Source organism: Triticum dicoccoides, chromosome 6A (assembly GCF_002162155.2).
Source record: "Triticum dicoccoides isolate Atlit2015 ecotype Zavitan chromosome 6A, WEW_v2.0, whole genome shotgun sequence".
Taxonomy (NCBI): domain Eukaryota; kingdom Viridiplantae; phylum Streptophyta; class Magnoliopsida; order Poales; family Poaceae; genus Triticum; species Triticum dicoccoides.
The window spans coordinates 591,417,831-591,438,484 of NC_041390.1; the positions used below are offsets into that span (position 1 = coordinate 591,417,831).

The 20,654-nt window shown below is 48.4% G+C and overlaps 1 protein-coding gene across 1 annotated transcript; it reads left to right on the forward strand.

Moving 5' to 3' along the window:
* The first annotated feature begins 3,263 nt into the window (after positions 1–3,263).
* On the forward strand, positions 3,264–9,532 carry LOC119318214 (glutamate receptor 2.7-like). The gene is made up of 3 exons (XM_037592738.1): positions 3,264–3,936; positions 6,504–8,141; positions 8,239–9,532. Exons 1-3 carry the CDS (start codon positions 3,537–3,539, stop codon positions 9,321–9,323), a joined length of 3,123 nt encoding a protein of 1,040 aa, XP_037448635.1. The 5' UTR covers positions 3,264–3,536; the 3' UTR covers positions 9,324–9,532.
* Positions 9,533–20,654: the final 11,122 nt, after the last annotated feature.

The following is a 20,654-nucleotide window of genomic DNA, read 5'->3' on the forward strand; positions in this document are numbered from 1 at the left end:
GGAGGAGGGAGGGGAGGAGGGAGGAGGGGGCGGCCGGAGGAGGAGGGAGGGGAGGAGGGAGGAGGGACGGAGGGAGTACCTCGGTGGAGGAGCAGCGCGGCGGCGGCGGACGGCGGGTTCAGCGCGAGCGAGAGTTAGTGAGAGGGAGAATGGGTGAGAGGGTCGGGCGCGTGGTGAAGATAAGGTAAGGTAGTAGTAGCACGGTTTCATGAAAAGCGCTAAAGTAGCAGTACCGTTGGGTACATATACACGCTACTGCTAAGTGGGGCTAGCCATCTGCGCCCAGTACAAACATAACAGCAACACATTTTACTAGCACGCGCTACTGCTAAAGTTGTAGCCGTAGCGCGGTTTATTTAAACACGCTACTACTAAGTAGCAGTAGCGCACTATTTTCTCCAGCGCTACTGCTAAGATGTTGTGTATAAGGTTTTCTTTAGTAGTGTTCGCATGTCATCCATGAGCATAGCAGAAGCACCCTCGACATGCAAGGAGCGCCAGGCGGATTATATCAGCCAATCTCGTGAGATCGAAGCGGCAAATATTTGCTAAAACGGACATATATTCCTCTTCGATGTTATCGAGGTTTTGTCGATATATGCTCGTGGCAATACGGATTGATACGACGGTTTTGGTGTGTACTCTGGTAGCGGCGAAGGCGCTTCAGTCAGGTGTGTTGTGGGGTGTTGGCCTTCCGATGTTTTGTATGTCTTTTGTGCTTTATGTCGAGTCTAGCTATGTGCTGTTTAGGTTTTTGCCGTTTTTTCTTGATAAACCGAGCGGCTTCTTTTTTATTTCTCCTTTTATAACATTCATCTTTTATCTGGTGCATTTCTCTTTTGGGGTGTTCTTGTAATAGCCTTTCTAATCAATGATGAATTTGATAGCTTTCTCATCAACATTTGTTTTTTTTTGTTGGGATTTCCTATCAACGTTTGAAAAGAAAAGCAACGGAGAAATAGCCCATAAAAAATTATTCACAAACGTGAATAGAAAAATGAGTCTTCAGCAGCTAGATTAAAGCAGCAACTTGCATGCACATAACAGTTGCTAGCATGTACTCCCTCCGTTCCTAAATATTTGTCTTTCTAGACATTTCAAATGACTACTACATACGGATGTATGTAGACATATTTTAGAGTGTAGATTCACTCATTTGCTCCGTATGTAGCCACTTGTTGAAATGCCTAGAAAGACAAGTATTTAGGAACGGAGGGAGTACTACGTAAAAGAAAAACAGTTGCTAGCGTGCGGAGTCGTTGATCGAAATCGAAATCGAAATCGAGCAGCATGCAAAGTGCGAAAGGTCTGCGCTGCCACATAGCTTTCGATGGTACGTAATACGTGGCCCACCCTCAGCGCGCGCGCGCATAGACAAGTCAAGTCATAAAAAGTCACTTTAAATCCCGGGTGCATTGGAGCCTTATTTTTTGAACTCTGCCAAAATGCTATTTTGAAGTCTTAAAAGATTCTTAAAACAAATCAACGTGTTTATATGTATGTATATTACACATGTGTAAATTTTGATGCTGAAATAAGTAACCATGTGAGTTACACAAAAATGACAAAACCGTGATTTTGGAAAGATGAACAATGCATGCATTTTTCACTATTTGGAAATCACCATTTTGTCATTTTTGTATAGGTCGCATATTTACTTATTTCATCACGAAACTTTATACATGTGTGATATACATCCATATGATCATGTAGAATTTTTTTCAGAATATTTTGAAACCTTAAATGTGATTTTCAAAGTATTTAAAGTAAGTGTAAGTTTTGAATAGAACTATTGTTATTGATTTGATGGCCGCATATAGCGGTATAAATAAGAGTTTACAAGCCAACTAGGCCTATTACAATACGACTAGGACTAGATTACAATACGACTAGGACTAGATAACTTGAGAGCCAAGTAATAGTCTAACATCGCCCGCCGTATTAACGGGAGGCTCGACAACATTGAGACTGGATCGAATATTACAAAATGAAGTAGATGGCAGTCCTTTGGTAAAAATATCAGCAAACTAAGCTGTAGAAGGAACATGGAGCACCCGAACTTGTCCAAGAGCCACCTTCTCGCGAACAAAGTGTATATCAATCTCAATATGTTTAGTCCGGCGATGTTGAACAGGATTCCCAGACAGGTAGACAGCTGATATGTTATCACAATAAACGATGGTAGCATGTGCAAGCGGTCGATGCAACTCCGAGAGCAACTGACGAAGCCAGGTCGTATCAGCCACAGCAGGTGCAACAACATGATATTCAGCTTCAGCGGACGAGCGGGAGACGGTTATCTGCCTTTTCGAGGACCAAGAAATCAAATTGTCACCAAGAAAAACACAGAAACCGGATGTAGATCGTCGAGTATCGGGACAACCATCCCAGTCTGCATCAGAATACGCGGTGAGAGAGGTGGGGGATGAATTGTTTATGTGGAGACCATGATCAAGAGTACCTTTGAGATACCGAAGGATGCGTTTGATATGATTATAGTGAGGAATTCGAGGATCATGCATATAGAATGATCATTGACTGATGGGATAGTGGGAACAGCGCGAATGGGAAGAGGAGCTATACTGGTGTCCGACGCAACGGAAGATGCGGACAATGAAGGGGATGGTGGTGGATCAGCATGTGTGGGTGATGGTGTTGGAGGGGATGATGTCGGATCAACATGTGTGGGCGATGGTGCTGGAGGGGATGATGGCGGATCGGCATGTGTGGGTGATGGTGCTGGAGGGGATCGTGGCGGATCGGCATGTGTGGGAGTCGTCTGTGTATCGAAAAAAAACAGTGGCGTTTGGTTGGTTTGGTGGAGAAGAGGTATTTAGAGATTGAGACGTCAGGAGAGGAGAATAGAGAGGGAAACGGGTAGGAGGGAGGCTAGGTGTGAAAGTAGTGGTGTGGGATGGAGTAGTACGTTGAGCAAATGAAAAGATATGTTCGGCGAAGGTGACATGCCGAGACACAAGAACCCGACCGGTGTATAAGTCAAGGCAGCGATAGCCTTTGTGCTCATCCGAAAAACCGAGGAGAACGCACGGGAGGCATAGGTGGTGGTGGTAGAGCTAGGGTAGAGGAGGAGGAAGCCATGGCGGCGGCGCGGGCGAGGGTAACGGCCCAGCGCTCGAAGTAGCCGGGCGGCGGCAGCGGCGGTGGGGTAGGCGGCGGAGCCATACCCTAGGACCAGGAACTCTAAGATACCATGTGAGTTTTAAATAGAACTATTGTTATTGATTTGCTGGCCGCATATAGCGGTATATATAAGAGTTTACAAGCTAAGTAGGCCTATTACAATACGACTAGGACGAGATTACAATATGACTAGGACTAGATAATTTAAGAGCCAAGTAATAGTCTAACAGTAAAATCCTCCAATACACGCGGGTTCCAAAAATCCACTCTCAGTCAAGTCAAGAGTAGTTTCTTTCAAGAGCGAAAGTGCCCCTCGCGGTACGCCACCGGAATACAAGTCGCCGGCCGGGTGGGTGCACGCGAGGCTGGGCGAGACCCGTCCAGGTCGCGTATAAATGAGTGCGGCCGGCGCTAGCTTGAGCTTGAGCGGGCATCAGTCAGATCGCGCATCGCGTAGGCGTAGCTTCTTCCCAAGTTGCAAGACCATGGTGCGAGCGCCCTCGCCTTCTTCTCTCCTCTACGCTCCCCTGCTCCTAGTGGCTGCGCTGGTCGGGCAGTACCAGGCGGGCTCGCTGAGGGTGGCGACGGCGCAGACCGTGGCGGCGCCGGTGCCGGTGCGCGTCGGGGTGATCATGGACTGGGCGACCAAGGCGTCGTCGGCGGTGTCGCTGAGGCGGCGAACCGGCATTCAGATGGCGGTGGAGGACTACTACGCGGCGCACCCGGGGTCGGCCACCAGGGTGGAGCTCCGCTTCGGCGACTCCAAAGGGGACGTCGTCGGCGCCGCCTCCGCCGGTAAGCACCCTCCCTCGTCCCTCCCCTGCCGCACACACATGTTGGACCTAGCTGTAGCTGCATGCTTCTCTAATCACAAGCCCTTTCGCTTCATGCTGAAATGAATCTTGCTCATCCGTTTCATTCCCAGCATGGTAGGCACGCAATAATTGGGATTCGCTTAGCGGTTTCTTTCTCTTACGAAAAGATTTTAGCTAGCATGCATGTTTCGTCTTGGTCACTTAGCCAGTTCACTGATTAGTGGATGCCGGTACGTACGTACTGTACTGTACTGTACTGTACTGTAGTGTACTGGGGGTTCGAATCGTCTGTATCACTCACTCGATCTGTTGTTCTCTTGTGTGGTGCGCGCTGCCTCCCACATGGCCTGGAATTGTCGTGTTGCCCAGTGTCTCTGAAAACCGCCATTTTGTCGCCTCGCCAAGACGAGAAGGACGGGGCCACTTACCAACCATGCACGCCTGCACCATGTCCGTCCGTGTTAGTCTGCTTACTAGTAGATCAGTATCCTAGCCAGACCATCCCACATGGCATAGACTGCCATTGTTAAGGTTAACGTTAACCGCGCGCGCGCGAGTTGATCGTGAGGACTCCAAGGCATAAATATTCGTTGGTAATTCTGTGAGGGTAGAGGGCAGCTTAATTCTTGCTGAGAGTTGAGTTGAGGCACCTACCTACAGCCTCTTCGTCGACCTCCATGCCATGCCACTGCCATGCACGTCGCCATCTCGCATGCCCGGCCGGCTTAGGTTCGTTGGGCTGGCGTGCGTCTGTCCGACTGACAAGTCTTCGCGGTCTGCTTCCTCACCGCGTGCGCGAGCTGGTCAAGCTAGCTACTACTCGATCTGTTCACGGTGAGTCCATCAGATCGATCGGGACCGATCAATTGGGTTTGCTTAACCCCGTTCCCGTCCCCGAGTAGCACCAAATGTTAGCGTGGGCACGACAACGACAGAGATGCCTCTCGAATCTTACTATACCACTATCCGTTCCAACTCCTTGATTGCAGCCTCATGCATGGGATCCAAGTTTCAACTGGTGTGACAGGCATCATGTGGACGCATGTGCATCGTCGGTCCAGTCACCACACCACTCAGTCGCCCAAGTTTTTAATGCTGCTCATGGAAAAACCTGTCTACGCGATAAGTAGGAGTACTCCCTCCGTCCCATTGCCAAAAACGTTCTTATATTATGAGACGGGAGGAGTAGCTGTCATGGCCAGTCATCAACTCTTCATCATCGTCGCTCATCAGTGCATGCCTTTGCTTAGCCACATGCATGCAGTCCAGGCTCACGAATTCCCGTTTTCAAAAAAAAATTATATGCAGCTCAAAAAAAATTATATGTCAAAGTCTATGTAGTACTTGCCCTCATGCCGAGTGCAATAGTTTTTCGGGTCTGTCTAAGGCACATCTAGATGTGTCTTAATTAATGCACGTCTAAATGACTCAACCAAATATAAAAAGGAAAAAAATACCCGCATGAATCTTCACATAAAATCATACTATGGTTTAGATGTGCAATATTTAGGAAGATGCGCTTTATCAAAACCGTATATATTTCACACTGACAATTTTTGTTCTTGAGGCAAACTAATAAAATTTCCCTCGAATCTTTCTACGCTATACTTGTCATGGCTACTCATCGTCTCTTCAGCACCGTCGGTCATCAGTCGATACCTTTGCTTAGCCACATGCATGCAGTCCTAGCTACCAGCATCTTTTCTCAATCGATACCTTTGCTTAGCCACATGCATGCAGTCTCCCAAGAGGCCAGGAGATGGTTTGTTGATTTCCCGATCAAAGAGACTCCGCAGCTTCTGCAGATCTTTCATGCGAACAAAATTGGATGTTCATCATTTCTTTCAGCTAACAGTGTACACCATCCATGCTCTCGAAAGGAAGGCATATAAGTTTTGTTTGAAGTCAAACAGTGCAAAGTTTAGTTTGACCAAAATTGTAGTAAAAGCTCTCAACAACTACAATACTTGATAGGTATAAAAATATATTATATTATGTATTAATATTTCCTAATATTTTATTGTATTTGTTCCGAGTTTTGTATATAAACTTGGTCAAATTTTGCATTCCCTTGTCTTTGACAAAAAAATTATAAGCCTTTGAAAATGTAGTTGAATATTGTTTTACACTGATAAATTAAATGTTCTTTTTGTTGATGACAAAAACACATAAAATGTTAATTCCCCCTCAATCTGACTCATTTTTCATCGCACTTTCGGACCAATCTCTCTCTCTCTCTCTCTCTCTCTCTCTCTCTCTCTCTCTCTCTCTCTCTCGGTTTCGGATTTAACTGCAAGAAAAAAAATTGTTATTACAGGCTCTCATTTGTAAAGGGCCAAAATATACGATACATATAATCAAATCAAATTTAAATGAATATGCATGTTAGTATAGTATGTTCACAAGCACTACTGAGAGTTATCTCCCATTCAAATATTTGAATGGACTTTATGGTTAATTATATACGTATATGGGTTATCTGCTACCAAATTAAACCCATATACATGAAATGCATGGGCCTAAAACTCTGCTCCCCTTACTTTGCAGCGCTGGACCTGATAAAAAATGACCAGGTGCAGGCCATCATTGGGCCCAAGACGTCAGCGGAGGCGGACTTCGTGGCCTACCTCGGCAGCCGCGCCCACGTCCCGGTGCTCTGCTACGCCGCCACTTCTCCATCACTCTCTCCGGCGCAGACGCCCTACTTCGTGCGCACCGCCGCCAACGACTCCTTCCAGGCCACCCCCATCGCCGCCGTCCTCGCAAGCTTCGGGTGGCGCGCCGTGACCGTCCTGCACGAGGACTCCCCCTACTGCGCCGGCATCCTCCCGGCGCTCGCCGACGCGCTCCAGAGCGTCGACAGTGCAGCGATCATGGTCGTGGACCGCGTGCCCGTTCCGAGCAGCGCGGACGAAGATGCCCTTGACGCGCTCCTCTACCGCCTCAAGGCGATGCCAACGCGTGTGTTCGTCGTGCACGCGACGCATGACCTCGCCGCTCGGCTCTTCCGGCGGGCGAGCAAGGCCGGGATGATGTCTGACGGCTATGCCTGGGTTGCCACAGACGGCGTAGCAAGCTTCCTGGACAGTTTCGACCCCGAGGACCTGGACTTCATGCAGGGCGTCGTCAGCCTCCGGCCTCACGTGAAGTACACGAAGCAAGTCAAGAACTTCTCTGCGCGGTTCAGGGCGAGGTTCCGGAAGGAGAACCCCTCCTCGGACGATGACGTCCTCAACGACGCGACCGTGTTGAGGCTCTGGTCGTACGACACAGCATGGGCGATCGCCGCGGCGGCCGAGGCGGCCAGCGTCCCCGGCCCAGCATTTCGAACACCGCAGAATAGCACGGCACGTACAGTCCTGGACCGGCTCGGCGTGTCGGCCACCGGAGAGGCACTTCTCAGGGCGGTGCTCAACACGACTTTCGACGGGATGGCAGGCAGGTTCAAGCTGGTGGACGGGCAGCTGCAGGTCGCGGCGTACGAGGTCGTGAACATTATCGGGAACGGCGCCATGACGGTGGGGTTCTGGACGCCGGAGTCCGGCATCTCGCGGGACCTTAAAGTCGGCAGCAGCAAGGCTGCCCGGCAGCTGAAACCCATCCTCTGGCCGGGCGAGATGCTGTCCCCGCCAAGAGGCTGGACGGCGTCGCAGAACGGGCGGGTGCTCAAGGTCGCCGTGCCGGTGAAGCGCGGGTTCAAGCAGTTCGTCGACGTCGAGAACTGTAACTCAACAACCAAGATCACCGGGTACTGCATCGAAGTGTTCGACGCGGTGATGAAGAACCTAGCCTACCCGGTAAGGTACCGGTACGAGCCGTACCTCGACAGCTCGGAATCGTACGAGAAGCTGGTGGACCAGGTGAGCGGCGAGAAGGCGGACATTGTGGTGGGGGATGTGACGATCACAGCGAGCAGGATGAAAGAGGTGGACTTCACCATGCCGTTCACGGAGTCCGGGTGGGCGATGGTGGTGGCGACGAAGCCGGACACGAGCGCCAGCATGTGGATCTTCCTGAAGCCGCTGTCCCCCAGCCTCTGGCTCACGAGCCTCGCCTTCTTCTGCTTCACCGGCTTCGTGGTGTGGGTCATCGAGCACCGCGTCAACCCGGAGTTCCGGGGCACGCCGTCGCAGCAGTTCGGCCTCATCTTCTACTTCTCCTTCTCAACGCTCGTCTTCGCACACAGTAAGCCACTTACTACTAACCATCTCATCGTCTCAATTCTGCAGAGTTCTTGAAGAATATCAATGAACCTAATCGATCTTGATGTTCTAATTTTCAGAGGAGAAGCTGGAGAGCAACCTGTCGAGGCTGGTGGTGACCATATGGGTGTTCGTGGTGCTGATCCTGACCTCGAGCTACACGGCGAGCCTGACGTCGATGCTGACGGTGCAGCAGCTCCGGCCGACGGTGACCGACGTGAAGGAGCTGCAGAGGCGCGGCCAACACATCGGGTACCAGGAGGGGAGCTTCATCGAGCCCTTACTCACGAAGATGGGCTTCGACGGGAGGAAGATGAAGAAGTACAGCACGCTGGATCAGTACGCGGAGGCGCTGTCCAAGGGTTCGGTGAACGGCGGCGTGGACGCGGTGTTCGACGAGATCCCGTACCTGAAGATGTTTCTGTCGCAGCAGAGTTCGCAGCACCGCGACGGGTACATGCAGGTGGGGCCCATCTACAAGACGGACGGCTTCGGGTTCGTGTTCCCGAGGGGGTCGCCCATGACGGGGGACGTGTCGCGGGAGATCCTGAAGCTGGCGGAGGGGGACAAGATGGCGCAGATCGAGAAGGATTGGTTCGGCGAGCCCGGCGCTTGCCAGGACGCGCTGGCCGGCTGCGGCGGCGGCTCGTCGAACCTCAGCTTCTGGAGCTTCGGCGGGCTGTTCCTCATCACCGGCGTCGTCTCCAGCCTCATGCTGCTGCTCTACCTCGCCATCTTCGCGTACCGCGAGCGTGAGGAGCTCCGGGAGGCGGAGGCGAAGGCTGAGGCCGAGGCCGGCTCCGGGAGCGTGTCGGTGCGGAGGCTGCGCGCGTGGCTGCAGCACTTCGACAGGAAGGACCTCAAGTCACCCACCTTCAAGACGTGGAACGACGGGTCCGTCAGGAACGGCAGCGAATTCACGGGCAGGACGCCAAGATGGAACGGCGGCGCCGGCGACGCGAGCATGACGCCGAGGGCCGGTGGGGAGGAACACGCCAACGCCATGGAAGGGACGAGCCCGCTGAGCGTGTATATCAGCTCCGAGATGAACGCCGGCTCTTCGCCGGAGGGGACGCCCGCGTCGGAGATCAGTGAGTCGTTCGAGCAGAGGATCGAGGGGGCAGCAGCCGCCGTGGAGATGACAATGCCAACGGCCTCTCAGTAGTAGCAGTAGATTCTACTACTGCTAGTTTTGCAGTAGGAGTATAATGCATTTGCATGAGGAATGCTAGTACAGGAATTTCGTAGTCTTGTGGCGCTGCTTGCAATTTAACCAGAAAATTATTCGAGTGGACACCAGTAGGAAACTCAAAGGAAAACAGTTAACGATATTCGGGTTTGTTAAATCTCAGTCGTCTGTTATTTAGTGAAGTCTATCACGATGTGGTGATTATTTCATTAGACAATCTGTTTACAGAGATTACATGTATAGTCACCATACGAGACACAAATGCTTGTCAAGCAACTTTGCACAAAGAATTCCACAAGAGATAAAACCAGGGGCGAATCCAATAGATGGTTACGGTTTGCTGACCATGGACATTGGATGTCGTTGATAACGGGATCACATCATTAGGAGAATGATGTGATGGACAAGACCCAATCCTAAGCCTAGCACAAGATCATGTAGTTCGTATGCTAAAGCTTTTCTAATGTCAAGTATCGTTTCCTTAGACCATGAGATTGTGCAACTCCCGGATACCGTAGGAGTGCTTTGGGTGTGCCAAACGTCACAACGTAACTGGGTGGCTATAAAGGTACACTACAGGTATCTCCGAAAGTGTCTGTTGGGTTGGCACGAATCGAGACTGGGATTTGTCACTCCGTGTAAATGGAGAGGTATCTCTGGGCCCACTCGGTAGGACATCATCATAATGTGCACAATGTGATCAAGGAGTTGATCACGGGATGATGTGTTACGGAACGAGTAAAGAGACTTGCCGGTAACGAGATTGAACAAGGTATCGGATACCGACGATCGAATCTCGGGCAAGTACAATACCGCTAGACAAAGGGAATTGAATACGGGATTGATCGAATCCTCGACATCGTGGTTCGTCCGATGAGATCATCGTGGAACATGTGGGAACCAACATGGGTATCCAGATCCCGCTGTTTGTTATTGACCGGAGAACGTCTCGGTCATGTCTGCATGGTTCCCGAACCCGTAGGGTCTACACACTTAAGGTTCGGTGACGCTAGGGTTATAGAGATATTAGTATGCGGTAACCCGAAAGTTGTTTGGAGTCCCGGATGAGATCCCGGACGTCATGAGGAGTTCCGGAATGGTCCGGAGGTAAAGATTTATATATGGGAAGTCTTGTTTTGGTCGCCGGAAAAGTTTCGCGCATTATCGGTATTGTACCGGGAGTACCGAAAGGGGTCCGGGGGTCCACCAAGGGGGTCCACCTGCCCCGGGGGGCCACATGGGCTGTAGGGGTGTGCGCCTTGGCCTATATGGGCCAAGGGCACCAGCCCCAAGAGGCCCATGCGCCAAGAGATAAGGGAAAGGAAGAGTCCTAAAAGGGGAAGGATGGACTCCTCCCTGGCCGCACCCTTCCTTGGAGGAAGGGCCAAGGCTGCGCCCCCCCTCTCCCTTGGCCCTATATATAGTGGGGGTAAGGGGGGGCAGCCACACCTAAGCCCTGGCGCCTCCCTCTCCCTCCCATGACACACCTTCCTTTTCCCGCAGCGCTTGGCGAAGCCCTGTTGGAATCCCGCTACTTCCACCACCACGCCGTCGTGCTGCTGGATCTCCATCAACCTCTCCTTCCCCCTTGCTGGATCAAGAAGGAGGAGACGTCACTGCTCCGTACGTGTGTTGAACGCGGAGGTGCCGTCCGTTCGGCGCTAGGATCATCGGTGATTTGGATCACGATGAGTACGACTCCATCAACCCCGTTCTCTTGAACGCTTCCGCGCGCGATCTACAAGGGTATGTAGATCCACTCCTCCCTCGTTGCTAGATGACTCCATAGATAGATCTTGGTGACACGTAGGAAAATTTTGAATTTATGCTACGTTCCCCTACAGTGGCATCATGAGCTAGGTCTATGCGTAGTTACTATGCACGAGTAGAACACAAAGTAGTTGTGGGCGTTGATTTTGTTCAATATGCTTGCCGTTACTAGTCCAATCTTGATTCGGCGGCATTGTGGGATGAAGCGGCCCGAACCAACCTTACACGTACGCTTACGTGAGATCGGTTCCACCGACTGACATGCACTAGTTGCATAAGATGGCTGGCGGGTGTCTGTCTCTCCCACTTTAGTCGGATCGGATTCGATGAAAAGGGTCCTTATGAAGGGTAAATAGCAATTGGCATATCACGTTGTGGTCTTTGCGTAGGTAAGAAACGTTCTTGCTAGAAACCCATAGCAGCCACGTAAAACATGCAAACAACAATTAGAGGACGTCTAACTTGTTTTTGTAGGGGTATGCTACGTGATGTGATATGGCCAAAGGATGTGATGAATGATATATGTGATGTATGAGATGATCATGTTCTTGTAATAGGAATCACGACTTGCATGTCGATGAGTATGACAACCGGCAGGAGCCATAGGAGTTGTCTTAATTTATTTATGACCTGCGTGTCAACATAAACGTCATGTAATTACTTTACTTTATTGCTAACCGTTAGCTGTAGTAGTAGAAGTAATAGTTGACGAGACAACTTCATGAAGACACGATGATAGAGATCATGATGATGGAGATCATGGTGTCATATGCCGGTGACGATGATGATCATGGAGCCCCGAAGATGGAGATCAAAAGGAGCGAAGTGATGATGGCCATATCATGTCACTATTTGATTACATGTGATGTTTATCATGTTTATACATCTTATTTGCTTAGAACGACGGTAGTAAATAAGATGATCCCTCATTAAAATTTCAAGAAAGTGTTCCCCCTAACTGTGCACCGTTGCAGAAGTTCGTCGTTTCGAAGCACCACGTGATGATCGGGTGTGATAGATTCTTACGTTCGAATACAACGGGTGTTGACGAGCCTAGCATGTACAGACATGGCCTCGGAACACATGCAAAACACTTAGGTTGACTTGACGAGCCTAGCATGTACAGACATGGCCTCGGAACACAAGAGACCGAAAGGTCGAGCATGAGTCGTATGGTAGATACGATCAACATGAAGATGTTCACCGATGTTGACTAGTCCGTCTCACGTGATGATCGGACACGGCCTAGTTGACTCAGATCATGTAATCACTTAGATGACTAGAGGGATGTCTATCTGAGTGGGAGTTCATAAGATGAACTTAATTATCCTGAACATAGTCAAAAGGTCTTCGCAAATTATGTCATAGCTCGCGCTTCTGTTCTACGTTTTAGATATGTTCCTAGAGAAAATTTAGTTGAAAGTTGATAGCAGCAATTATGCGGACTAGGTCCGTAAACTGAGGATTGTCCTTATTGCTTCATAGAAGGATTATGTCCTTAATGCACCGCTCAGTGTGCTGAACCTCGAACGTTGTCTATGGATGTTGCAAACATCTGACATACACATTTTGATAACTACGTGATAGTTCAGTTAAACGGCTTAGAGTTGAGGCACCGGAGACGTTTTGAAATATCGCGAAACATATGAGATGTTTCGAGGGCTGAAATTGGGATTTCAGGCTCGTGCCCACGTCAAGAGGTATAAGACCTCCGACAATTTTCTTAGCCTGCAAACTAAGGGAGAAAAGATCAATCGTTGAGCATGTGCTCAGATTGTCTGAGTACTACAATCGCTTGAATCGAGTGGAAGTTAATCTTCCAGATGAGACAGTGATGGTTCTCCATAGTCACTGCCACCAAGCTGCTAGAGCTTCATGATGAACTATAATATATCAGGGACATATATGATGATCCTTGAGATATTCGCGATGTTTGACACCACAAAAGTAGAAATCAAGAAGGAGCATCAATTGTTGATGGTTGGTGAAACCACTAGTTTCAAGAAGGGCAAGGGCACGAAGGGATACTTCATGAAACGGCAATTCAGCTGCTGCTCTAGTGAAGAAACCCAAGGTTGAACCCAAACCTGAGACTAAGTGCTTCTGTAATAAGGGGAACAGCCACTGGAGCAGAATTACCCTAGATACTTGGTAGGTGAGAAGGATGGCAAGGTCGGTAGAAGTATATTGGATATACATTGTTGATGTGTACTTTACTAGTACTCCTAGTAGCACCAGGGTATTAGATACCGGTTCGGTTGCTAAGTGTTAGTAACTCGAAATAAAAGCTACGGAATAATCGGAGACTAGCTAAAAGTGAGCTGACGATATGTGTTGGAAGTGTTTCCAATGTTGATATGATCAAATATAGTACGCTCCCTCTACCATCGAGATTGGTGTTTGCGTTGAGCATAGACATGATTGGATTATGTCTATCGCAATACGGTTATTCATTTAAAGAGAATAATGGTTACTCTGTTTATTTGAATAATACCTTCAATGGTCTTACACCTGAAATGAATGGTTTATTGAATCTCGATCGTAGTGATACACATGTTCATGCCAAAAGATAGTAATGATAGTACCACCTACTTGTGGCACTGCCACGTAAGTCATATCGGTATAAAACGCATGAAGAGGCTCCATGTTGATGGATCTTTGGACTCACTCATTTTTGAAAAGTTTGAGACATGCGAACCATGTCTATTGGTGTATATGCATGAAGAAACTCCATGCAAATGGACCGTTTGGACTCACTTGATTTTGAATCACTTGAGACATGCAAATCATACCACATGGGCAAGATGATTGAAAGCCTCGTTTTCAGTAAAATGGAACTAGAAAGCAACTTGTTGGAAGTAATACATTTTGATGTGTGCAGTCCAATGAGTGCTGAGGCATGTAGTGGATATCGTTATGTTCTTACTACACAGATGATTTGAGTAGATGTTGAGTATATTTACTTGATGAATCACGAGTCTGAATTATTGAAAGGTTCAAGTAATTTCAGGGTGAAGTTGAAAGATCGTCGTGACAAGAGGATAAAATATCTATGATATGATCATAGAGATGAATATCTGAATTACGAGTTTGGCACATAATTAAGACATTGTGGAAATTGTTTCACAACTGATACAGCCTGGAACACCGTAGCGTGATGGTGTGTCCGAACATCATAACTGCACCCTATTGGATATCATGCATACCATGATGTCTCTTATCGAATTACCACAATAGTTTATGGGTTAGGCATTAGAGACAACCACATTCACTTTAAAAGGGGCGAAGTAGTAGATGAGTTTCGGCAGCACGACGGCGTGGTGACGGTGTTGGTGAAGAACAATCTCCGTAGGGCTTCGCCTAAGCACTACGAAAACTATGACGGAGGATAAACTAGAGGGGACGGGGTTGCCGGCACACGACTTGGTGTTTCTTGATGTGTCTTGGGTGCTAGACCTACCCCTCTATTTATATGTTGAGCCTTGGGGTCAAAACTTGGAGTAAAAGCCTCCACAAAGTCGGTTTCACCCGAAAGGCAAGAGTCATTCTCGCACTCCAGGGCCAGATGCCAGGGTTCCCGGCGTCTGGCCCCTGGACTTCGCAAAACTTCCTTTTGCGCTTTCCAAAAACCTTGTGGGCTTTCCCCTTTGGCCCAAATAAAGTGTTCTCGTACCCAAACATTTCAGGAAACATCCGGAACCCCTTCCGGTGAATTCCGGAACCCTTCCGGTGACCAAACACTATTATCGCATATATCAAACTTTATCTCCGGACCATTCGGGAGTTCCTCGTCATGTCTGTGATCTCATCTCGGACTCCGAACTGAAGGAAATATGCCCTAGAGGCAATAATAATGTTATTATTTTATTTCCTTATATCATGATAAATGTTTATTATTCATGCTAGAATTGTATTATCCGGAAACATAATACTTGTGTGAATACATAGACAAACCAAACGTCATTAGTATGCCTCTACTTGACTAGCTCATTAATCAAAGATGGTTATGTTTCCTAACCATAGACATGTGTTGTCATTTGATTAACGGGATCACATTATTAGGAGAATGATGTGATTGACTTGACCCATTCCGTTAGCTTAGCACTCGATCGTTTAGTATGTTGCTATTGCTTTCTTCATGACTTATACATGTTCCTATAACTATGAGATTATGCAACTCCCGTTTACCGGAGGAACACTTTGTGTGCTACCAAACGTCACAACGTAACTGGGTGATTATAAAAGAGCTCTACAGGTGTCTCCAAAGGTACATGTTGGGTTGGCGTATTTCGAGATTAGGATTTGTCACTCCGATTGTCGGAGAGGTATCTCTGGGCCCTCTCGGTAATGCACATCACATAAGCCTTGCAAGCATTGCAACTAATGAGTTAGTTGTGAGATGATGTATTACGAAACGAGTAAAGAGACTTGCCAGTAACGAGATTGAACTAGGTATTGAGATACCGATGATCGAATCTCGAGCAAGTAACATACCGATGACAAAGGGAACAATGTATGTTGTTATGCGGTCTGACCGATAAAGGTCTTCGTAGAATATGTGGGAGCCAATATGAGCATCCAGGTTCCGCTATTGGTTATTGACCGGAGACGTGTCTCGATCATGTCTACATTGTTCTCGAACCCGTAGGGTCCGCACGCTTAAGGTTTCGATGACAGTTATATTATGAGTTTATGAGTTTTGATGTACCGAAGTTAGTTTGGAGTCCCGGATGTGATCACGGACATAACGAGGAGTCTCAAAATGGTCGAGACATAAAGATTGATATATTGGACGGCTATATTCGGACACCGGAAGTGTTCCGGGTGATTTCGGAGAAAACCGGAGTACCGGAGGGTTACCGGAACCCCCCCGGGAGAAGTAATGGGCCATATGGGCCTTAGTGGAGAAAGAGAAGGGCAGCCAGGGTGGGCCGCGCACCTCCTCCCCCCTGGTCTGAATTGGACTAGGAGAGGGGGGCGGCGCCCCCCTTTCCTTCTCCTTCCCCACTTCCTTCCCCCTCCTAGTAGGAGTCCTACTCCTACTAGGAGGAGGAGGACTCCTTGGCGCGCCTATAGGGCCGGCAGGCCTCCTCCCCTTCCTCCTTTATATACGGGGGCGGGGGGCACCCCTAGACACACAAGTTGATCTTCGTGATCATTCTCTTAGCCGTGTGCGGTGCCCCCCTCCACCATACTCCTTGATAATATTGTAGCGGTGCTTAGGAGAAGCCCTGCGACGGTAGAACATCAAGATCGTCACCACGCCGTCGTGATGACGGAACTCTTCCCCGACACTTTGCTGGATCAGAGTCCGGGGATCGTCATTGAGCTGAACGTGTGCTAGAACTCGGAGGTGCCGTAGTTTCGGTGCTTGATCGGTCGGGCCGTGAAGACGTACAACTACATCAACCGCGTTGTCATAACGCTTCCGCTGTCGGTCTACGAGGGTACGTAGACAACACTCTCCCCTCTCGTTGCTATCCATCACCATGATTTTGCGTGTGCATAGGAATTTTTTTGAAATTACTACGTTACCCAACAGTGGTATCAGAGCCTAGGTTTTATGTGTTGATGTTATATGCACGAGTAGAACACAAGTGAGTTGTGGGCGATATAAGTCATACTGCTTACCAGCATGTCATACTTTGGTTCGGCGGTATTGTTGGACGAAGCGGCCCGGACCGACATTACGCGTACGCTTACGCGAGACCGGTTCTCCCGACGTGCTTTGCACAAAGGTGGCTAGCGGGTGTCAGTTTCTCCAACTTTAGTTGAACCGAGTGTGGCTACGCCCGGTCCTTGCAAAGGTTAAAACAGCACCAACTTGACAAACTATCGTTGTGGTTTTGATGCGTAGGTAAGATTGGTTCTTGCTTAAGCCCGTAGCAGCCACGTAAAACTTGCAACAACAAAGTAGAGGACGTCTAACTTGTTTTTGCAGGGCATGTTGTGATGTGATATGGTCAAGACATGATGCTAAATTTTATTGTATGAGATGATCATGTTTTGTAACCAAGTTATCGGCAACTGGCAGGAGCCATATGGTTGTCGCTTTATTGTATGCAATGCAATTGCGCTGTAATGCTTTACTTTATCACTAAGCGGTAGCGATAGTCGTGGAAGCATAAGATTGGCGAGACGACAACGATGCTAAGATGGTGATCAAGGTGTCGCACCAGTGACGATGGTGATCACGACGGTGCTTCGAAGATGATGATCACAAGCACAAGATGATGATGGCCATATCATATCACTTATATTGATTGCATGTGATGTTTATCTTTTATGCATCTTTTCTTGCTTTGATTGACGGTAGCATTTTAAGATGATCTCTCACTAATTATCAAGAAGTGTTCTCCCTGAGTATGCATCGTTGTGAAAGTTCTTCGTGCTGAGACACCACGTGATGATCGGGTGTGATAGGCTCTACGTTCAAAAACAACGGGTGCAAAACAGTTGCACACGCGGAATACTCAGGTTATACTTGACGAGCCAAGCATATACAGATATGGCCTCGGAACACGGAGACCGAAAGGTCGAGCATGAATCATATAGTAGATATGATCAACATAGTGATGTTCACCAATGAAACTACTCCATCTCACGTGATGATCGTACATGGTTTAGTTGATTTGGATCACATAATCACTTAGAGGATTAGAGGGATGTCTATCTAAGTGGGAGTTCTTTAGTAATATGATTAATTGAACCTAAATTTATCATGAACTTAGTACCTGATAGTATCTTGCTTGTTTATGTTTGGTTGTAGATAGATGGCCCGTGCTGTTGTTCCGTTGAATTTTAATGTGTTCCTTGAGAAAGCTAAGTTGAAAGATGATGGTAGCAATTACATGGACTGGGTCCGTAACTTGAGGATTATCCTCATTGCTGCACAGAATAATTACGTCCTAGAAGCACCGCTGGGTGCCAGGCCTGCTGCTGGAGCAACACCAGATGTTATGAACATCTGGCAGAGCAAAGCTGATGACTACTCGATAGTTCAGTGTGCCATGCTTTACGGCTTAGAATCGGGACTTCAACGACGTTTTGAACGTCATGGAGCATATGAGATGTTCCAGGAGTTGAAGTTAATATTTCAAGCAAATGCCCAAATTGAGAGATATGAAGTCTCCAATAAGTTCTATAGCCGCAAGATGGAGGAGAACAGTTCTGTCAGTGAGCATATACTCAAAATGTCTGGGTATAATAATCACTTGATTCAATTGGGAGTTAACCTTCCAGATGATTGCATCATTGACAGATTTCTCCAATCACTGCCACCAAGCTACAAGAGCTTCGTGATGAACTATAATATGCAAGGGATGAATAAGACTATTCCCGAGCTCTTCGCAATGCTGAAAGCTGCGGAGGTAGAAATCAAGAAGGAGCATCAAGTGTTGATGGTCAATAAGACCACTAGTTTCAAGAAAAAGGGCAAAGGAAAGAAGAAGGGGAACTTCAAAAAGAACAACAAGCAAGTTGCTACTCAAGAGAAGAAACCCAAACCTAGACCTAAGCCTGAAAGTGAGTGCTTCTACTGCAAGCAGACTGGTCACTGGAAGCGGAACTGCCCCAAGTATTTGGCGGATAAGAAGGATGGCAAGGTGAACAAAGGTATATGTGATATACATGTTATTGATGTGTACTGAAAGAACATGCGGTGCCCCCATGTTTGGTTTTGGTAATTGATGACAATCTCTATGGACTAATGGTTGCCTTGAGTTATATTTGAAGGTTTTTGTCCATAGGCTTTTCTTGGAGTACATGTGTTGGTTTCAAGGAGAGTTTGTGTCGACCAAGGTGCTATTCAAGGAATTACCTAAAGATGGGTCTTGTGAGAGGTTGATCAAGACTAAGTCAAAGAGTGAATCAAGTTGACCAACCCACAAAGCGTAGAAGATGTACCAAGAGGGATCAAGTGATCCCATGGTATGGTAAGCATTGTCAATTACGCTTCGTGTACTAACCCATGGTCTTCGTGAGGGTTCTTTGTGGGGTTAGGTTGCGGTGTGCAAGTTCAAGTGGAGCATCACGAAGAGATCAAATGCTTGAAGCTTGCCGTCCTTTGTGGTGACAATGGACTTGTGAAGATGTGCGGAAGAGTGTCTCACCCATAATGGAGTACGGGGGAGCAATCAACTAGTCTTCATCAAGTCAACCCAATCAAGAAAGGTGGTCCAACTTGAGGGAGTCAAGATCGTCTTCATCTAGCTCAAGTGTGTGCAAGGCAAAGGTTTGCCCTTGACAGGTTTTCTATTTTACCGGTCTCATGATGGTAGTTGGGAGACTGGGTTATAGGATCGATTGCCGTACTATCAAGGGGGGCTCTCGATGAGTAGCTTGATCGTATCGTTCGCTGAGAGCTCAAACCATTGCATCCTTGCATCATCTTTCTTGGTTCTTGTTTGGTTCTCTTTGAGAGTCTTAGAGCTTTTGGTCATCTTGATGACAAGCTTGAGTTCATCGAAAACGGAGTTCGCTTGCATACTCTATGATGTTTTCGTAGTTGGAGGTTTTGCCGGTTCTTCTCGGTTGGAGGTTTCACTCCTCTATTTGTTGGCATACCTCCTCTGCCTCTTCTTACTATAACCAGTCGTTGTTTTGATGCTACTCATCGTCTTGTTTCCAACAAGCTTGAGTTTGCTCAATTCGGAGCTCATATGCAGAAGTTATGGCAGTTCTTGTTCTCTTGAGTGTGGTTTTGTTAGGGTCCGCGTTGGAAAGGTTTGGGTGGATTCATCACGTACACGTCTCCTTCTTTTCCCTCCTTCTTCCTTGGAGCTTCCTCCGTTTTCTTGCCTCCCTTGTGTGGCTGCCGTTGTTGGTTGCGGTAGTACTGCTCCCAGGAAAGCGGTAGTACCCTAGGCATCAGCGGTAGTACCGTGTAGTGGCACGGTAGTACCGCAGGTGCCCACGGTAGTACCGCTCCCCTGGAGCCGCACTACCTCTGCCCACCAGGCTAGTGCCGCCCCTTTGCGGTAGTAGGAGCGGATGTAATTTTTTACATCCGCACCTTCCGCGGTAGTACCGCTTTCGCCGTGCGGTAGTACCGCGCTATGCGGTCAGGCAGTAGTACCGCCCCTCGGCAGTACTACTGTGTTGGGTTTTTGCTACTTCCATTTCTTTGCGAAAGTAGGCACGGAAGTTTCCCTTTTTCCCCTGGCTGGGACTTTTGCCTCGCGGTAGTACCGCATGGGGGGCGCGGTAGTACCGCACGTGCGGAAGTTCCGCCCCCAGCTCCTGTGCGTCTGTTTATCGGTTCTATGCTGGGGTTGCGGCAGTACCGTGGGTCGGTACGGTAGTATCGCACAGCCGTGCGGTAGTACCGCTTGGATGCAAGCAGTAGTACCGCGCGGCCTTGCGGTAGTACCGCTGGCCAGGCGCGGTAGTACCGCTGGCCACGGGCTGGTTGGTGGGTAACGGTTGGATTTTTCCCCACCTATAAAAGGGGGTCTTCTTCCCCAATGAACCTTATCTTTTGAGCTCGTGTTCTTCCCCCATTGTTGACCTTCTTTGAGCTTGCTAACTCTCAATCCC